This window comes from Rutidosis leptorrhynchoides, chromosome 11 (genome assembly GCF_046630445.1).
Source record: "Rutidosis leptorrhynchoides isolate AG116_Rl617_1_P2 chromosome 11, CSIRO_AGI_Rlap_v1, whole genome shotgun sequence".
NCBI lineage: Eukaryota > Viridiplantae > Streptophyta > Magnoliopsida > Asterales > Asteraceae > Rutidosis > Rutidosis leptorrhynchoides.
In genome coordinates this window covers 73,456,726-73,474,538 of record NC_092343.1, presented here as the reverse complement: position 1 = coordinate 73,474,538, position 17,813 = coordinate 73,456,726, and the positions used below count along the sequence as shown (strand labels likewise).

Genomic DNA, 17,813 nt, shown 5'->3' with positions numbered 1-17,813 from the left:
AAAGGGCACGTGAACGTGGTTTTCTCTTGGTCCTCGGGTGCTATTGGAATTTGAAATTATCCGGAAAAACCGTCAAGAAAACAATAGTAACTATTTTTGTCTAATCTTTCCAACATTTGATCAATGAAAGGTAAGGGAAAGTGATCTTTTCTGGTGGTGTCATTTAATTTTCTATAATCAATAAAAACACGCCATCCTGTTACAGTCCTAGTAGGAATAACCTCATCTTTTTCATTTGTGATGACAGTCATGCCACCCTTCTTAGGTACGCATTGAACTGGACTTACCCATGGACTATCAGAGATTGGATAAATTAAACCTGCATCTAGAAGTTTAATAATTTCTTTCTTAACAACATCTTGCATATTAGGATTTAGTCTTCGTTGGCGTAGCACATAGGTTTTATGGCCTTCTTCCATAAGGATTTTATGTGTGCAATACGAAGGACTTATGCCTTTAATGTCATGAATCTTCCATGCAATAGCTGGTTTATGACCTTTTAGCACAGAAATGAGTTGAGATTTTTCATTTTCCATAAGAGAAGACGATATTATTATAGGTAATTCAGATTCACCATGTAAATAAGCGTATTCCAAATGGTTTGGAAGTGGCTTTAACTCTAATGTCGGTGGTTCTTCTATCGATGATTTGTATCGATATCTGTCTTCTTCTTTTAGCATTTGAAGTTCTTCTGTTGTTGGTTCATATTCATTAGCCATAAGTGTAGCTAACATTCCAGCTTCATCAATTGGTTCAGTTCCTTCTCCTAAAGAATATTCTCCCGTTCCTTGTAATTCTAGAAATTCTTGTAACAATTCTGCATGTGAATCTATAGTTTGAATATAATAACATGTATCATCTGCAAATTGCAGTTGTTGCATGGCTCTATCAACAGAAAAGGTAACACTCTCGTCCTCTATACTTAGGGTCAGTTTCTTACCGAACACGTCTATTATTGCTTTGGCCGTGTTTAAGAATGGTCTTCCTAGTATGAGAGGAACTCGAGAATCTTCTTCCATGTCCAGAATAATAAAATCTACTGGAAATACTAAAGTACTAACTTTAACTAGCATGTTTTGCATTATTCCTCTAGGATATTTTACTGATCGATCGGCTAGTTGTATGCTTATTCGTGTTGGTTTCAATTCTCTGAGGTCTAGTTTAGCGTATAATGAATACGACATTAAATTTATACTAGCACCTAAGTCTGCCAATGCTTCTATTGAACTAAGACTACCCAGAAAACATGAAATTGTGAAACTTCCTGGATCTGATAATTTTTCTGGTAGTTTATTCAATAGCACTGCAGAACAATTAGCATTCATAGTAACAGCCGAAAGTTCTTCCATTTTCTTTCTATTTGTGATTAGATCTTTCAAGAATTTAGCATATCTTGGCATTCCTGAAATCACATCAATGAAAGGAAGATTTACATTTATTTGTTTAAACATATCCAAGAATTTGGATTGCTCGGCTTCAAGTCTTTCTTTTCTTATTTTACTTGGGTAAGGAAGTGGTAGTTGGTATGGTTTAACATAAGGTTTAGCCTTAACTGTGTTATCTTCACTAACCTTTTCAACTACCGGTTCTGATTCCTTCTCTTGTTCAGGCTGTGGTGCCTATGTAGTAGGAATAGTGTCATCAGAAATTACAGGCATTTCAGGTGGTTTAGGTGTAATACCACTTCTCGTGGTAATGGCTTTAGCTGTTTCATTTCGGGGGTTAGCATTTGTATCGCTAGGTAGACTTCCCAGTTTTCTTTCACCTATCAACCTTGCTAGGTTGCTTACTTCTTGTTCCAGATTTTGAATAGAAGCTTGTTGATTTCTAAATGCTTGAGCATTTTGTTCATTAGTTTGTTTCCGAGATGTGAAAAATTGCGTTTGAGATTCAACTAGCTTCGACATCATATCTTCTAAATTTGGCTTTTTATCATTGGTTTGTGGTGGTTTATTTGGAAAAATAGGTCTTTGCTGATTGTAAGTATTGTTAGATACTTGTTAATTGCTAGGACCTTGTTGGTTGTTGTATGGAACATTTCGGTTATAATTCTGATTGTAGTTTGGTCTTGGCGGTTGATAATTATTCTGATAATTATTTCCAGGAATTTAGTTCATGTATGAAACATTCTCTCTTTGTTCCATTGTTTGTTCAATAATGAGACAATCTTTTGTCAAATGTGGTCCTCCACACTGCTCACAACTAATTCGTATTGCGTGAATATCTTTAGTCATCTTTTCCATTCGTCTTTCGAAAGCATCTAACTTTGCGAAAATGGAATCAAAGTCATGGCTAGAATCGGCTCTAGTCGCTTTAGATGATCTAACGATGTCTTTTTCTTGATGCCACTCATGTGAGTGGGAAGCAGTGTTATCAATAATTTTGTAAGCTTCAGTTGCTGTTTTCTTCATAATGGAACCACCAACTGCTATGTCGATGTCTTTTCGTGTAGTAATGTCGCATCCTTGGTAGAATATTTGTACTATTTGATAAGTGTCTAAACCATGTTGAGGACATCCTCTCAACAACTTTCCAACTCTTGTCCACGCCTCATATAAAGTTTCATTTGGCTTTTGCGTGAACGTAACAATTTCTCCTTGAAGTCTCACAGCTTTAGATGCCGGAAAGAATTGTTTAAGAAAATTTTCAACTAAGACATCCCATGTATCAATCGCCCCTTCAGGTAACGATTCTAACCAATCTTTGGCTTCTCCCTTTAAAGTCCAGGGAAATAACATGAGATATATCTGTTCATCCTCAACTTCTCTGATTTTGTAGAGTATAGATCCTATTAAAGGTACGAAGATGTTCATTTGGATCTTCCTTCAGCGCACCACTAAATTGGCATTGATTAGTTACCATGTGTAGGATTTGTCCTTTGATTTCATAATCTGGCACATTAATGTCTGGTTGAGTAATTGCATGACCTTGGCCAGTGTGTTTAGCCCTCATTCGGTCTTCCATACTTAGAGGTTCCAGATTTTCCATGATTGAGTTTGTTGAATCTGAATCACTAGAGGATTCTGACTTAATGGTTTCCTCCTCGACAATCTCTGGATGAGTGATTTGTGGTTTAGGAGGAATAATTAGTGGTTCAGGATCTCTGAATTGTCCCTGAACATCCTCCGAATTCTCAATTGTGAGGTCGGGTTCAAAAAATGGATTATCGGAAATTTGAATTGGAGTACTTGGTCGACTAGATGACGATTCTAAAGAAAAATCAACGGCGACAATATTGGCTAGATGTCTTGATCGAGTTACAGGTGGTGAACGTATGAAAGGTGGTGAACGTTTTGCTCGGTGCATTCACTGAATATCCTATTAGTTATAAAGATAAAAATTATATAAGTTATCAAATTAATAGACTTTTCTGCTTTTGCCCACGTTTCGAATAGCCAAAAGATGCAGCAGGGAGCCAGGATCCTTTAAGTCAGAAAATCCACAACTCAGCCACTAACAAATCCAACTATTACTACGAAGCAGAAAATTTTGGATGTCTATCAATTTAACCGCTTAAAATAATTTTTCGTCGAAATTTAAAGAAGATAAAGAAAATTCTATGTCCTAAAAACTAGAGCGTAGAAATGAGAAAGAAAAAGATTGCGTCGAAAAACGTCGAAAAATAAAAGGCCGAAAAATAAAAAGTGGAAAAACAAAAATAAGAAAGTAAAGCGTCGAAACTTAAAAGCCTAAAAACTAAGAATTAAAACTTACGTCTAAAGGTATTAAAGCTTAAAGGAATTCTATATCCAAAACGGCAATTACTTAACAAGGTACTAAAGTTTATTAAATACTAAAATGATAAGTGATGGCGTAAAATTTTAAAGCGCCTGAATCTTAGTCTAAAGAAAAAGTAATTAAGGGATTTTACGACAAAACCTAGAAATCTAGAAATATAAAATAACTACGTCAAGAACTAAGTTTAAACTAATTGCGAACGATAAAAATACAAATTACGATTAAACGAATAAAAAGATACGAAATATAGAAATAAAACTTAAAGTTATAAAAATACAATTTTTATAAAAATATTATTTTTATATTATTATTTTATAAAAGTATTAAATTTATAAATTAATAAAACTAATTAATACTTAAAATTACAAAAATAGACTAAAACTAATTATATTAAATTAAACCCTAATTAGGTTAAGTAGTAATAATAATAATTAATTAAAAACCTAAACTGTAATTATGGCGTACTAGGTTTCTCTCCTGTCAGACTCAACCATGCGGTCGCATGGGTTTAACCTTGCCAGCTCATGCAATCGCATGAGATGCAGGTTCAACTGAGATGCAACTTCAAATTTCGCAGGCCCAAATCGTTTTTTCTGTTTTACTTTTTTTTACTTGATTTTTAACTTTTTAATTTATAAAAAAAATATAATAAAACTTATATAAAAAAATATTACTTATTAGCTTTTATAACTTTTAATAAATATGAACTTTTTATTTTTAACTCTTAAAAATATAGATATATATTTTTCTTTCTTTTTTTTATGTTTTTATATTTTTGTTTTAAATATTTAAAACTTACTATATTTTTACAAAAATAGATTAAAAACTTAATAAATTTTTTTATAGCGTTTCGCTTTCGGCGTTGTTGAAGTCCCCGGCAGCGGCGCCAAAAATACTTGATGTGTGCAGGGTAGTATACGAAATAGATTATATTTTGCTACGAAAAACTATTAAATACGATACAATTTGACACAAGTTATTTATTTATTTATTGAATGGATATTCCTAAACCTTGCTACAACACTTTTAGGCAGTGTACCTAATCGTAGAGTAGTGTAGTTTTTAGTAAGTCCGGTTCGTTCCGCAGGGAGCTAGCTGAGTTTAACGCTATATTTATTTTAAACTATATTTGTATCAATATATATATATATATATATATATATATATATATATATATATATATATATATATATATATATATATATATATATATATATATATATATATATATATATATATATATATATATATAAAAGTAATACTATTATTATTATAAAAGGGGGGGTTTTTACCGTTTAGTGACCGGTTTGTCGATTTTATGTCTTAAGTCACAATTAAAACCTAATGTAAAATATTAAATATAAATACAACTTAATTTAAAGCGTAAAGTAAATGACGATAAATAAAAGTGCGATAATTAAAAGTGCGATAAATAAAATTGCGATAGTTAAAAGTACGATGAGATATAAAATAAAGGAATTATGCTTATTTAAACTTCCGTAATCATAATGTTGACGTGTTGATTTTAATTTATTACCATAGGTTAATTGTCATTTGTCCTGGATTATTCGATATGTCCATCTGGTTTTATCCATAATAGTCCATCAGTCATAATTATAAAGTGCGAGAGTCTTCGTCAAATTAATCTTATTATCCGAAGTCAAATATTCCAACTAATTGGGGATTCGAACTGTAACAAGGTCTTAATACTTTGTTTAATGAATACACCAGGTTATCGACTGCGTGTAATCCAAGGTTTTAATACTTTGTTAACAACTACACCTATCACCCTTGAATGTAATCCACCCCTGTTTTAATGAGTCCAGTGACTATTAATCCATCCCCGTGTCCGGTCAAATGAACAATAATTCGTATATATAAATATCCCGCCCACCGTACCCGATTAAGCGTATGTGGTTATATATAGATACGTCAAATTGTAACCTTTATATTAAATTAACGAGGTATCGTTTAGTTAATATAAAGCCCATTAATAGCCCATAGTCTAATTTCCACAAGTGTCGATCTTTTGTCCAAACCCCAATTATGGTACAAAGCCCAATAACCTCGTCTTTAATATTTAGCCCAACATCACGATTACTTCGATTTAAATAAGCATAATAATAACTTAGCTACGAGACATTAATTTAAAAAGGTTGAACATAACTTACAATGAGTATTAATCGCGTAGTGTTACACGGACAGAATTTCGACTTACAAACTTAAAACATTCGCCACTATAACCTTATTATTATTAACTTAAAATTAAAATTAAAATTATAAATATAAGTATATTGAGAGAGAGTAAGATATATGATATGGTGTACATAAATTCGATTGAATTCGTTGCAATTTATAGACCTGGCCTGACTTTAGCTGCCATGCGATCGCATGGAATTTGTGCTTCCAGGCCATGCGATCACATGGCCCCCTGGGACAGCTCGCACACTTTTGTTTTTTATTTGCCGACAGTTTTTAATATAAATATAATATATAAATAATTTATAGAATTATTTATATATTATATTATATTTGTGTGCATAGTTGACTTGTAATTTTAGCTCTCTTGCATCGCGCGTTGATAGTTGGTTCATGTCCCGGTTCCAAATTTTCGAACGTCCTTGCGTACGATTTAATATCTTGTACTTTGCGTTTTGCGGCTTGTACTCTTATAATTTTGAGACGTTTCTCATCAATAAATTAAACCACTTGGATTGTACTTTGTACTCTTTAGCGTTTTGGTCGTTTGCGTCTTCAAATCGTCGAATCTGTCTTTTGTCTTCACTTTTTATTATTTAAACGATAATCACTTGTAAATAGAACAATTGCAACTAAAAGCTTGTCTTTCTTGAAGGATAATGCTATGAAATATGTGTTCGTTTTTAGCATTATCAAAACACCACCACTAAACCTTAACTGCTGTCGTCGTTGTTTTTCCTGTCCGAGAACCCAAAACACCACCCTTAAGCTTCTGTTTACGGCTGCTATAACATAGTTCATGCTGCCCTATAATGAGTTTGTTATTACATCACTTGATACTATCGTATTCGTTTCAAACTAAAAACAAATTGATAGATAATAATTAAGTTGATTTGGACAGCTTGTGCGAATTCCGTTTTCTTTTTTTTTTTTATATGGCCGACCATTACCCAAAGTGAAACCCCCACATCCCTTTCATATTATGTGTAACATCCCGCGTTTTTCCGTTAAATTATTTTAACACCGTCTTTTTTTTTTTTTAAATAACATCCCTCGTCACCTATACTCGTGCACTTCGTTAACTAGTGTTCATGATAATCCCGTTACTCGATTATAACATCTCTCGTTAACTTGCGTTTTAAAAATATTCATTTGGTTATTTCCCGCACCCGACAACAAACTTGAGGGACTAATCTCGCCACTCGGGTAAACTTGGCTAACTAGTGACTCCTCACCACCACACACTTCATTTCACCATCTTCTTCCTCTTTTTCTTTCTTCCTTTTCTCTCAAGAACACAAACACAAAATTCATCATCTAATTTTGATCTTGGAAGCTCACAACAAATCCGACTACATATTCTTAATCCTCTTGTCATCCTCTACGATTTGATACTAACTACACCGATTTTGGGTAACATCTCTAAAACTCTAGATTTCTCAAATTCATGTTTTTGACTTGATATGTTGTTAGTTAGTGTCTATGGCTCGTGTATAACATGAATATATGATTTGTATGCTCGATCTTGATGTTTTGGTGTAACTAGCTTGAAAATGAAAAGTGTATGCTTAATCTTTGATTTTGGATGATGAAATGTGTTTAGATGTTAATGTTTGTGTGTTCAAAGTGTTAGTTACTTCAATAGCTTCGTTTTGGTGTGTTGATTGACATGAAAACCTTACATTAACATGATTAGTGATTTTGAGGTTTTGGTTAGGGTTTGACAACTCTTAAAACGAACTTTTGATGCGTTGAATGCTTGTTAATGTTATTGGTAAGTGTTTAGTTGGATTGTATGCTTGATTACCTTCAAAACGGCATATCATATGTGTGAATTGGTTTTCCGAAACTCAAAATGCAATTGATGAACTTGAAACTTTGAAAATGGACTTTTATTGTTCGCTTGATGAGTTTTCGGCTATTGTAAATGATGTTATTGTTGGACCATAAGTGCTTAGTTGTATTCCTCGTCAAAATACCTTTCCAACGATATATGATAGGCATTATAAGTGTTTGCGGGTCAAGAGTTGGGTTGGAAAAGGTTTTGGTTCGTGCATACTTTGAAAAACTGACCAGAATTCTCTGCCCAGATGGTGGCGCGGCGCGCCCCATCCCCGCGCGGCGCGCGGATTGGCCTGGTCAGATTCTGACCTCTTTGTCCCATTTCACGTGAAATGTTTGACTAGCTACCGACCTCCGATTCACATGAAACTTGTTTTAATATACTTGTATATGAATAATTAGCATAGAAAATTTGTCCGGGACCCGACCCGAACATGTCGACTTTTTCGTTGACTTTGACCCGACCAAGTTTGACTTTTTGTCAAACTTAACCAATTAATTATGCAACCTTTCTAACATGATTCTATACTTGTATCTTGCATGAAACTTGACAATTTGCTTCACATGCTATATATTCGAGTCGTAACGAGCCATAGGACTAATTGAACACTTTAACCTAGCGTGTTTACCGATATTGATATAAACCTACTTGTCTAGGTCAAGACTAGCATTCGTTCTTGCACACGTTTACATGTTGAAGTACTTTTACATACGTGCACTCAAGGTGAGATCATAGTCCCACTTTTTCAATCACTTTTATTCTTTACATCGTGGGCTGAGAAACACATACATTTCATACTTATATACTTTTCATGCTTTTACATTGTGAACAAATACGAATACAAAGATGCATACGAGTTTGAACAAAAGTCCTCAATCCAATTATCATTAGTTCCACTTGCAGGGTGTAAGTGTAAGCGTGTAATTATGTTGTGTGGCCATACGGGTTTAACAAACCCTCATTCAGACGGTTCGCTACCGTTAGTGAATGAAATATAATTTCAACAATGTATAGTGTAAGTTCTAACACTAAATTCAAAAATTCAGAGGAAAGATTCAGTTAAGCCTTGATAATTGGGTGCTCGTGATACAAATACTATTTTGGAATGTGAACGATTTTGGTTAAGCAATTCATAAAGAACCTTGTGGTTCAATACATTTTACTTACTAAACCTATGATTTCACCAACGTTTTCGTTGACAGATTCTTCTATGTTTTTCTCAGGTTTTGAATGCTTAAGTGATACATGCTTTCGCACTCTTTTGATACTTGCTTGGATGTCGAGTATACATGCATATTGGGAGTATCTTTTTTTTTTTTGGCTACTTTTAAATTGTGTCGCATAGGTTTCAATTGTACGTTTAACATTGTAATGTAACTAGCCGTCGAACTTCTTTTGTAAACTTGAAACACCCTTTTACATTGAAATGAATGCGACATATTTTGGTCAAACGTTGTCTTAAAGACTTATGACCATGTAATGGGACCTACGTAGTCGACGCCGTCACTTGACGATTTGTCGGGGTCTCTACATTATGTGTCGATTTCTAATTACATTAACCTCACAAACCCCACCATCCACAATTACATCGGTTAATTTGTTTTAATCATGTTATTGGAATTGTGATCCATTTAACAAAACAAAAGGGCTTAATGAATCGAATTCGTAGGCCGGTCTTATTATTGGATAATGCTTACAGCCCCGTGAAAGTAGTTGCCGAGACTGACAATTGTTTTTGTGAGTTAGCGTGGTTAGTGGGCCGTGAACTTAATAAGACTAAATAATAATGATGATCACAAGGTTGATAAGTGTTAGGATAGAAAATGAAGATGACGGTTACGAAATAATAATGATGATAGTTAGGTGATGATCATGATGATTAGAGTATGATGAGGACCGAATGCACAATGATGATAAAAAGAATGATCATTAGGGTTTATAGATGATGAGGTAGTATATGATGACGATGGTGACGGTATTGATAAATGATACATAAAATAACGATAGATGAATAATATTACAAAAATGATAATGATCGTGAATGGTAATCATGATGAACGATGTGATGATGATTTTGATGGCGAAATAGATGGAATTAGATGATGATAATTTAATGTTGTTATGATCAAGATGAGGGGAATTAAAAATGATGAGACAATAAGTTAAAATAATTAAATGAAAGGATTAATTCAAGAATGTAACTATTGGTTCAATGGTTGGGTGATTGTTTGTTAAGCGAGAGGTCACGGGTTTGAACCCGGTTTGAGGCATTTATTTTTAGAAAAGGCTTGAAGGTAGTCTACTCAACTTTATTATTATTATTATTATTATTATTATTATTATTATTATTATTATTATTATTATTATTATTATTATTATTATTATTATTATTATTATTATTATTATTATTATTATTATTATTATTATTATTATTATTATTATTATTGTTATTATCAATTAATCATTGTTATTAGTGACAAGTTAATAATTATCATTAAGTATTATTAGTATTATTATTATTATTATCATTTTTACTACTAGTATCATTATTACTATTAATATAAGCATTATTATTATTAATATCATTATTATTATCATTATTAGAAAAATCATTATTTTTATAGTTATTATAATTATTATAATTATAATTATTACTATTTTTTTTTATCAAAAATTATATTAAAATTTTCATTTAGATTATTATTAATATCAATATTATTATTATTATCATTATTACTTTCAGACAAAATTTAATTCATCGTCACTGAACTTTACATCAACTTTGACTCACTGTCCTTTTTTTTTGCATCCCTCGTCCCTAATGTATCAGAAATCTACATCCCTCATCCTCCCGTCTATTTTCTGTCTATTTTTCCGTTACCCTCCTATCACGCGCAGAGCATGTGAGGGTAAAAAAGTCATTAAACTACAGGGATGAGGAGCGTAGTTATGTCTTCTTCTTCACGTAACAAAGTTATCATCTTTTATTAAATCCCATTTATCACCCACTCATTCTTTAGAAAAAAAAATCAAAATCCCAAATGGACCCACTTCAATTCTTCATCTTCTTCAATCTCATCACATTTACAATCACCACCACCGAAATCCGGATTCACTCGAGTCAAACGTGAAGGTTCATATATATATAATCCAAAACATCATCTCAACTGCTGAAAAACCAATTTTTGTTTTTTGAAAGTTTGACTTTTTAGTTGACTTTTGGGTTTTGAAAATCGAGAACAAAATTGGAAATTGTGTTTTAATGAAAAGCTTGGTAATCCTTTCGTGAAGGTGTGTTCAAAATACCAGAAGCTAATTCGTTGTCATCACTGAGATCTGCATATTTTATTTTAAAAAAAATTGAAACTAAAATCGAATTGTTCATCGATTTTGGTTGTGTTTCTGCAAAATCTAAGAATGGAGATGTGTTTAATGGTTGATACTGCAGCTATTTGCAACTTTTCATGAAATTTCATGGAGTTTTGAGGTGTTTTCCATTAACACCACCACCAACTGCCGCTAACCACCCATCTCCGGCCACCCTCTGTTCTTGGTGTTCGAAAACTTATGATGTTGCTGTTCAAAAACATAAAAAAAGAAAAGAAAATATACATATATATATATATATATATATATATATATATATATATATATATATATATATATATATATATATGAAGAAGAAACAGCAACACCAGTAGTTACGGGTGGATGGAGTGTAATATTTGTGAAGTTTGGCAGGTGGGTCCCACAATTTATTCTCCTTGTCCCTCCTTTTCCATACAAGCTAAAATAAACTAAAATGGGTGAACCTTTAATAATTAAATATATTTAAGACAAAATGACCTTTTTACCCTCACATGATTTGCACATGACTGAACAAACGACTAAAATTGACAGAAACTAGACGGGAGGACGAGGGATGTAGATTTTTGATACATTAGAGACGAGGGATGCACAAAAACAAAAAAAGACAGGGAGTCAAAATTGATGTAAAGTTCAGGGACGAGTAATGAAATTTTGTCTTACTTTCATATTAACAATATTATTATAACAAATAAATATTTTCAATATAAGGGTATATTTATTACAACTACCATAATATCACACATAACTATATATATTAAGACTATTTATATAAATATTTACAAGTAACAAATTATTAATTTTTAATATTATATTAATCATATGTATATAAAACCATATAGATATTAACTATTTTAAATATATATACAAATTAAATATATAAGATATATAATTTAAGATATAATATATAAATTTGTCCAATTACAATTATACGTGTTAATATGTATACTTGATATAGGTTCATGAATCCGAGGCCAACCTTGCATTTGTTCAGTTCCGTCGTATGCATATCTTTGCTACAAAATATCGTATCGTGAGTTTCATTTGCTCCCTTTTTAAATGCTATTGCAATATATATTTTTGGGACTGAGAATACATGCGCTTTTATAAATGTTTGACAAAATAGACACAAGTAATCGAAACTACATTATATGGTTGGATTATCGAAATCGAATATCGCCCTTCAAGTCTGGTAACCTAAGAATTAGGGAAATGGCCCCTAATTGACGCGAATCCTAAAGATAGATCTATTCGGCCTAACAACCCCCATTCATGTCTATGGATGGCTTTAGTACTTCGAGATTATTATTATACAGACGAGATGTCTGTGGGGATATTCTATGCATTAAGGTTAATATCGGTTACCAGGTGTTCAATCCATAAGAATGATTTTTTTTATGCAGATGGCTATATGCATGCATGATGTTTATGAGAAATTGAAATATGAAATCTTGTGGTCTATTAAAATTATGGAAATAATTAATTACGCTAAACCTATGAACTTACCAACCTTTTGGTTGACACTTTAAAGCATGTTTATTCTCAGGTATGAAAGAAATCTCCCGCTGTGTATTTGCTCATTTTAAAGATATTACATGGAGTCGTTCATGGCATATAGAGGTCAGAACCTCGCAATGTGACCATCTGTTGAAGACTTTGTCCAGATGGATTAGGACGGGTCGTTATATGCGCACCCTCTAGTCACACTCCCTTTTTGAACAATTTGACATAGCCAGAATTGAACCCGGGTGGTGTGCTTCATTGGGCAACTCGGTGGCCACTCAGGCAAGCCTGAATGGTTAATATTTGTTTCTTTTATAAATACACTTGTGTTAATTTAGTATTATGAGGAACTATTAGTAGCAAGTATATATATGTCTTTTGGTCTCTCTCTCTCTCTCTCTCTCTCTCTCTCTCTCTTTAGATGTATGCTTCATATTAAGTGTATTTATTTGCAACAAACGACACCTAATTATTTACTTCTACTATTATTATATATTTGACATTTTTAAAAACGTATACTTACGACTTTTGTGTAACGTACAGAATCATAGCATATCTTACTATTTGATGGTTGATGTTTGTGTGCAACGTACATCTTTTACCCTCAAAATTTATATATGATTCAAACACTACAAATAAGCACACACAACTAACGAGCACTTAGAACCAGGTTATTATAGCACTTCAATGTAAGTATTCTTATCAAGTTCGTCCCAAGAGAGCGGTGTAAGGCGAGTATTTGAAACTATCAACTGTCATAGGGTTTGTTTGATTGGGGGAGGGGGGGGTTTCGGTTGATATTAACTAACAACTAAAACTTGCTCAATTAAACAAACTTAAACTTAACAAGTAAACTAGAAGCAAGAAACAAGTAACGAAATATTAAGACTTAAATCAAATTAACTAAGAAGTGTTCACTTATCTAATCCTCTCTATGATTGGCTTGCCCCGTTTTGCCCAAATTGCTATCGCACTAGTTGTTGAACTATTAAATGTTTAGCATTGCTACTAAACCTTAAATCAAATAACACTCCGCAAATTCACATAAGCATTGTATCCTAAGATCGAGTTAAGCATGATTTGGTCATTGAGATTGAGCTTGGGTTGAAATCACTTAAAACCCCCAATTATCGAAATCACTTAAGATAATCGTCACTACTATGTTGACTAAAGGCCAATTGAAAACCAACCTAGATTAAGAACACAATCACTTGCAATTTATAAGCTAGTTGTCTAGATCACCAAAGGTGTTGAAGCACACATTGATTAACTTCTCAAATCACTAAGAGAGCTACTCAACATATGTAATCAAAGTCAAGCCTAAAACAAACTCATAGCAATGGATCTTTAGCTAACTCAACAACACATGATCATGTAATTCATTCAAACAACAATATTCAATTGATTTGGGACAAACACTAGCATTAGAGATTCATAGATAAGCAAACACAAGGAATTTAGCCAATCATGGCTAAAATCAAACTAATAATAAGCATAGAAACATAAACATTCATCATCTTCAAGTTATTACAAGTAATCAATGCAAAGTATGTAAAGTAAAGTGAAGATTACAACCCAAAATGTAAAGAAGATGAAGATCTAAGCTAAACAATAATAGATCTTAAGCTAGCTTCCTTGAATCCACCCTTGAACACAAATGGATGATGAAATTAGGGTTTTGTATGTGAAATTCAGACCTAAGACAGCTGCTCTCTAAAGATGCATATGAAAAATGACCTAATCTCGTTCCTTTTATAGTGCTGAAAATCTGGGCTGAAACAGCGACAGGAGCGCCGCTTTTGACTCAGGAGTGGCGCTTTTGGCTTTAATGAAGAGCGGCGCTCTTGGTCAGGAACGCCACTTTTGGCTCAAATCAGGGGGGACGCTTTTGTTGTAGGAGCGACGCTTTTGGCTGGATAGGAGCGGCGCTTTTGGCTGTAGGAATGGCACTTTTGCTCACTGATGAAAAATGGAGCTGAAACGTGCATAAGAACGTCGCTTTTGCAGTTGGTGCGACGCTTTTGCTCCACAGAAGCGGCGCTCTTGGTTGAGGAGCGGCGCTTTTGATGCTGATTCTGCACTTTCCAATTCCTTAGCCAATTTTGCCCAAGATTTGGCCAATTTTACACCAAATCAAGTCCTTAACCCTCAATTTACCATTTAGCTCAATAACACACAAAATAGGCTCCATGATAATCAAAAACCGAACGAAGTGAGGAAGATATCGCGAGATAAAGCATATATAATTGGCGCGATATCACTATTTTTTTCTCAACTATACCTTCGGGGGGGGGGGGGGGGGCGCCACGTGTCACTTTGTAAATGGTCTGTAATTTGGGATGTCTCTTCAAAGCATAAATGATGTACCACTGAAAAGTGAGTTTTCACCTCTAAATGCTTTTGTATTATGGATCATGGTTACCTGATTAATTACGACTTTTGATTTAAAGGCCTTTGATTTGAGAGGTAGATATTTATGGTTTTGTATGTTACCCATATACGTTACTTTTCGAGCTTACAATAGTTAGGTACATGTGATATGATTTGAAGCAACTTGTACATGACTTCATTTTCATGTGTTCTTCTTCTCTCAATTGATTGCTGCTATAACTCAAGGTGGAAACAAGTACTTTTCCCCCTTATTTACTCCCTGTGTTTTGTTATCTAGAGCTTAGTTAACCAATGTTTAAAATACACTCAATCAATTGGATCAGGTTTTTGAAGTTGGCGGCTACTGCTTTTTCATGAAGATAAAAATCATTGGTTTCAGAAGAATTGTTGAAGGTGGCTGAGGAAGTTAAGTGGTCATTGACTGAAATATTCATGACGAAACAACTGACAGTACCGAGGAAGGTATGCTTTTGTTCTGTTAGCTGTTTGTTCGTTTTTTTTTTTTTTTTTTTTTCAAAGTTTAATTAGGTCGTAATTTTCTCTGTGTGGGTAACTTGTTGTTCTTCTCGGTTGCTTATTGTGGTGATTTTCTACGTATTACTCATTTAATTATTTTAAAGTATTTGGTATTGTAAAGCGTGAAGGAATACCTGAAGGAGTTGTTCCACTTTTTGCTAATGCTACTCAACAAGTTTTATATTATGGTTGAAGATATTGAATGTATTGTGTTGCAAACCTTGTTATGTACTATCGTTGATGTTAATTCTTGTTGTTTTAGGTTCGATTATAATCATTGCTTCTAATAATGGGTCGTTAAGGTGAGCAGATCGTTGAGGATGTAGTAATGGAAGATGAACTGCGTAATAGGAGGGAGTACGTTGTACGCAAGGAGGTTGGTTCTTGTTACTACAACATTAGAAAGGTAGCAACTTGTGCATGCATTTTGCTTACTTTTTATATCAGCAGATGTGGATGTCAAGATATAGACGTGTTACAAAATCAGCCGATGAGTACCCAATTGTATAATAAACATATTGTTACGGAATGAATAAAAAGGTGATCTGTTGTCAATGAACATAAACAACTCGGTGTTTCTACAAGCATCAACATTTTTTTTTTTTTTGAAAAGCAAAAATTATTATTATTAATGGAAAATTAAATTACAAGTCCCTATACACATCTATACAATTGAAATGGAGATACATATTGTAGGAATCTATTTATCGAGGGTAGCCGACGGATACTATAAAAACTAAAGAGGGAATAAGAACTTGAAACGTCAAGCCGGGGAAGAGAGAGGAACAGTGACGATCAAGCGCCAACAAAGTTACTACAGACTAACCCGATTAATCAAACCCTCAATAGAAGAAATGGTATTCGATGGCTACACATGAGTGTAAGTATTGTATTAGCCGATACCGACACGATGTGGAGGATCCGCCACGAAGAAGGAAGGATTAATGAGCCATTGATGCCACATGATTGATTTCTTTTTGCGCAATCTTTTGGAAATCCAGCTATAACTTTGAGTTTGAATTTCGGAGAGAATCGAGGCGAGGGACCAAACTTTTTTGGAAAATACTTTTAAGTTTCTATGTTTCCAGATTATGTAGCATGTAATCCATTTGGTTGCTTGCCATACTGAAGATCCGTGTTTCTTGAGAGCGAAGGCTTGATTATTGATAATAGCATCGTTTAAATTGGAAATTATTGAGATGTCTTGGGCCCACCAATCTAGTATGTGTTTCCATATTAGAGCCGATTTTGGACAAAGAACAAGAGAATGCTCAACGGATTCTATTTCCGTCTCGCATAAAGGGCACAAGATGGAGTCGAGATCAATGCCACGTTTGTCTAATTCGTATCGAACGGTATCTTTTTTTTGAAATGCTCTCCATATGAAAATGAAGACTTTTTGGGGGAGTAGATTGTTGCGAGGAATCGTCGTGTTGAGAGCGTTACCACCAAGCTTAAGGGAGTTTATCAAGTGTGCCATAGATTTGGTGGTGTAAGTACCCGAGGGGTCAAGAGTGCATTTCCAAGGGTCAGGTTTGTCTGATAGTGTAATGGAGGATACAATATTGTTTAGTTCCGATAATTCGTTGAGCACACGGCCGTTTGGAGGACGTGTCCAACACTAATTACCAAAAGAAGTTTCGGTGATTTGCGTGATTCTTTCAGCGACAGTTGCTTCTTTGTTGAGCTCGAGCATGTATAACCTGTGAAAAAGGGTGCTGAAGCGTTCCGACCCAAACCAAATGTCATTCCAGAATTTGATAGTGTCACCATTTCCGAGGCATTTTGTGATGGCGGATGGAAATGAAGTCCCGGAGTTGTTCGCGACTTTGCCAGCTTTAATGATTTCTTTCCAAATAGTGCGACCTGAAATATTCCTGCAAGAAACGTTAAATTCCAACCCCCCCCCCTTCCCGTAGATACTAGTGATAATTTTAACCCAAAGCGCATTTTCCTCGTTTTTAAAACGCCACCACCATTTGCATAGTAGTGAGATATTTTTGCTAAAAAGGGAGCCCACATTTAACCCACCATTTTCGTAAGGAAGAATTATTTGATCCCATTTTACCCAATTAATTTTATTTTCTGAAGATGTCCCTCCCTAAAAGAATTTGCGTCTTTTAGCCTCAAGGAGGTTAAGGATAGAAGAAGGTGCATGAAAGAGAGAAAAGTAGTAAAGCGGTATGCTACTTAGTATGGATTTAACGAGGGTAAGTCGGCCGCCAAAAGAAATGGTTTTGGCCGCCCAATCGGATAG

General features: G+C 33.9%; 1 protein-coding gene across 1 annotated transcript; it reads right to left on the bottom strand.

Moving 5' to 3' along the window:
• Window positions 1-16,448: 16,448 nt before the first annotated feature.
• LOC139874683 (uncharacterized) lies at window positions 16,449-17,252 on the bottom strand. The gene is made up of 2 exons (XM_071862093.1): window positions 17,186-17,252; window positions 16,449-17,095 (listed from the first exon to the last, which is right to left on the bottom strand). Exons 1-2 carry the CDS (start codon window positions 17,250-17,252, stop codon window positions 16,449-16,451), a joined length of 714 nt encoding a protein of 237 aa, XP_071718194.1.
• Between the last annotated feature and the right edge of the window lie 561 nt (window positions 17,253-17,813).

Coding starts and splice junctions, on each gene's coding strand:
- LOC139874683 (XM_071862093.1), bottom strand. CDS start 17,252: ATGCTCGAGCTCAACAAAGAAGCAACTGTCGCTGAAAGAATCACGCAA. Junction 17,096..17,185: donor AATCACCGAAACTTCTTTTG/GTAATTAGTGTT, acceptor TTACACTATCAG/ACAAACCTGACCCTTGGAAA.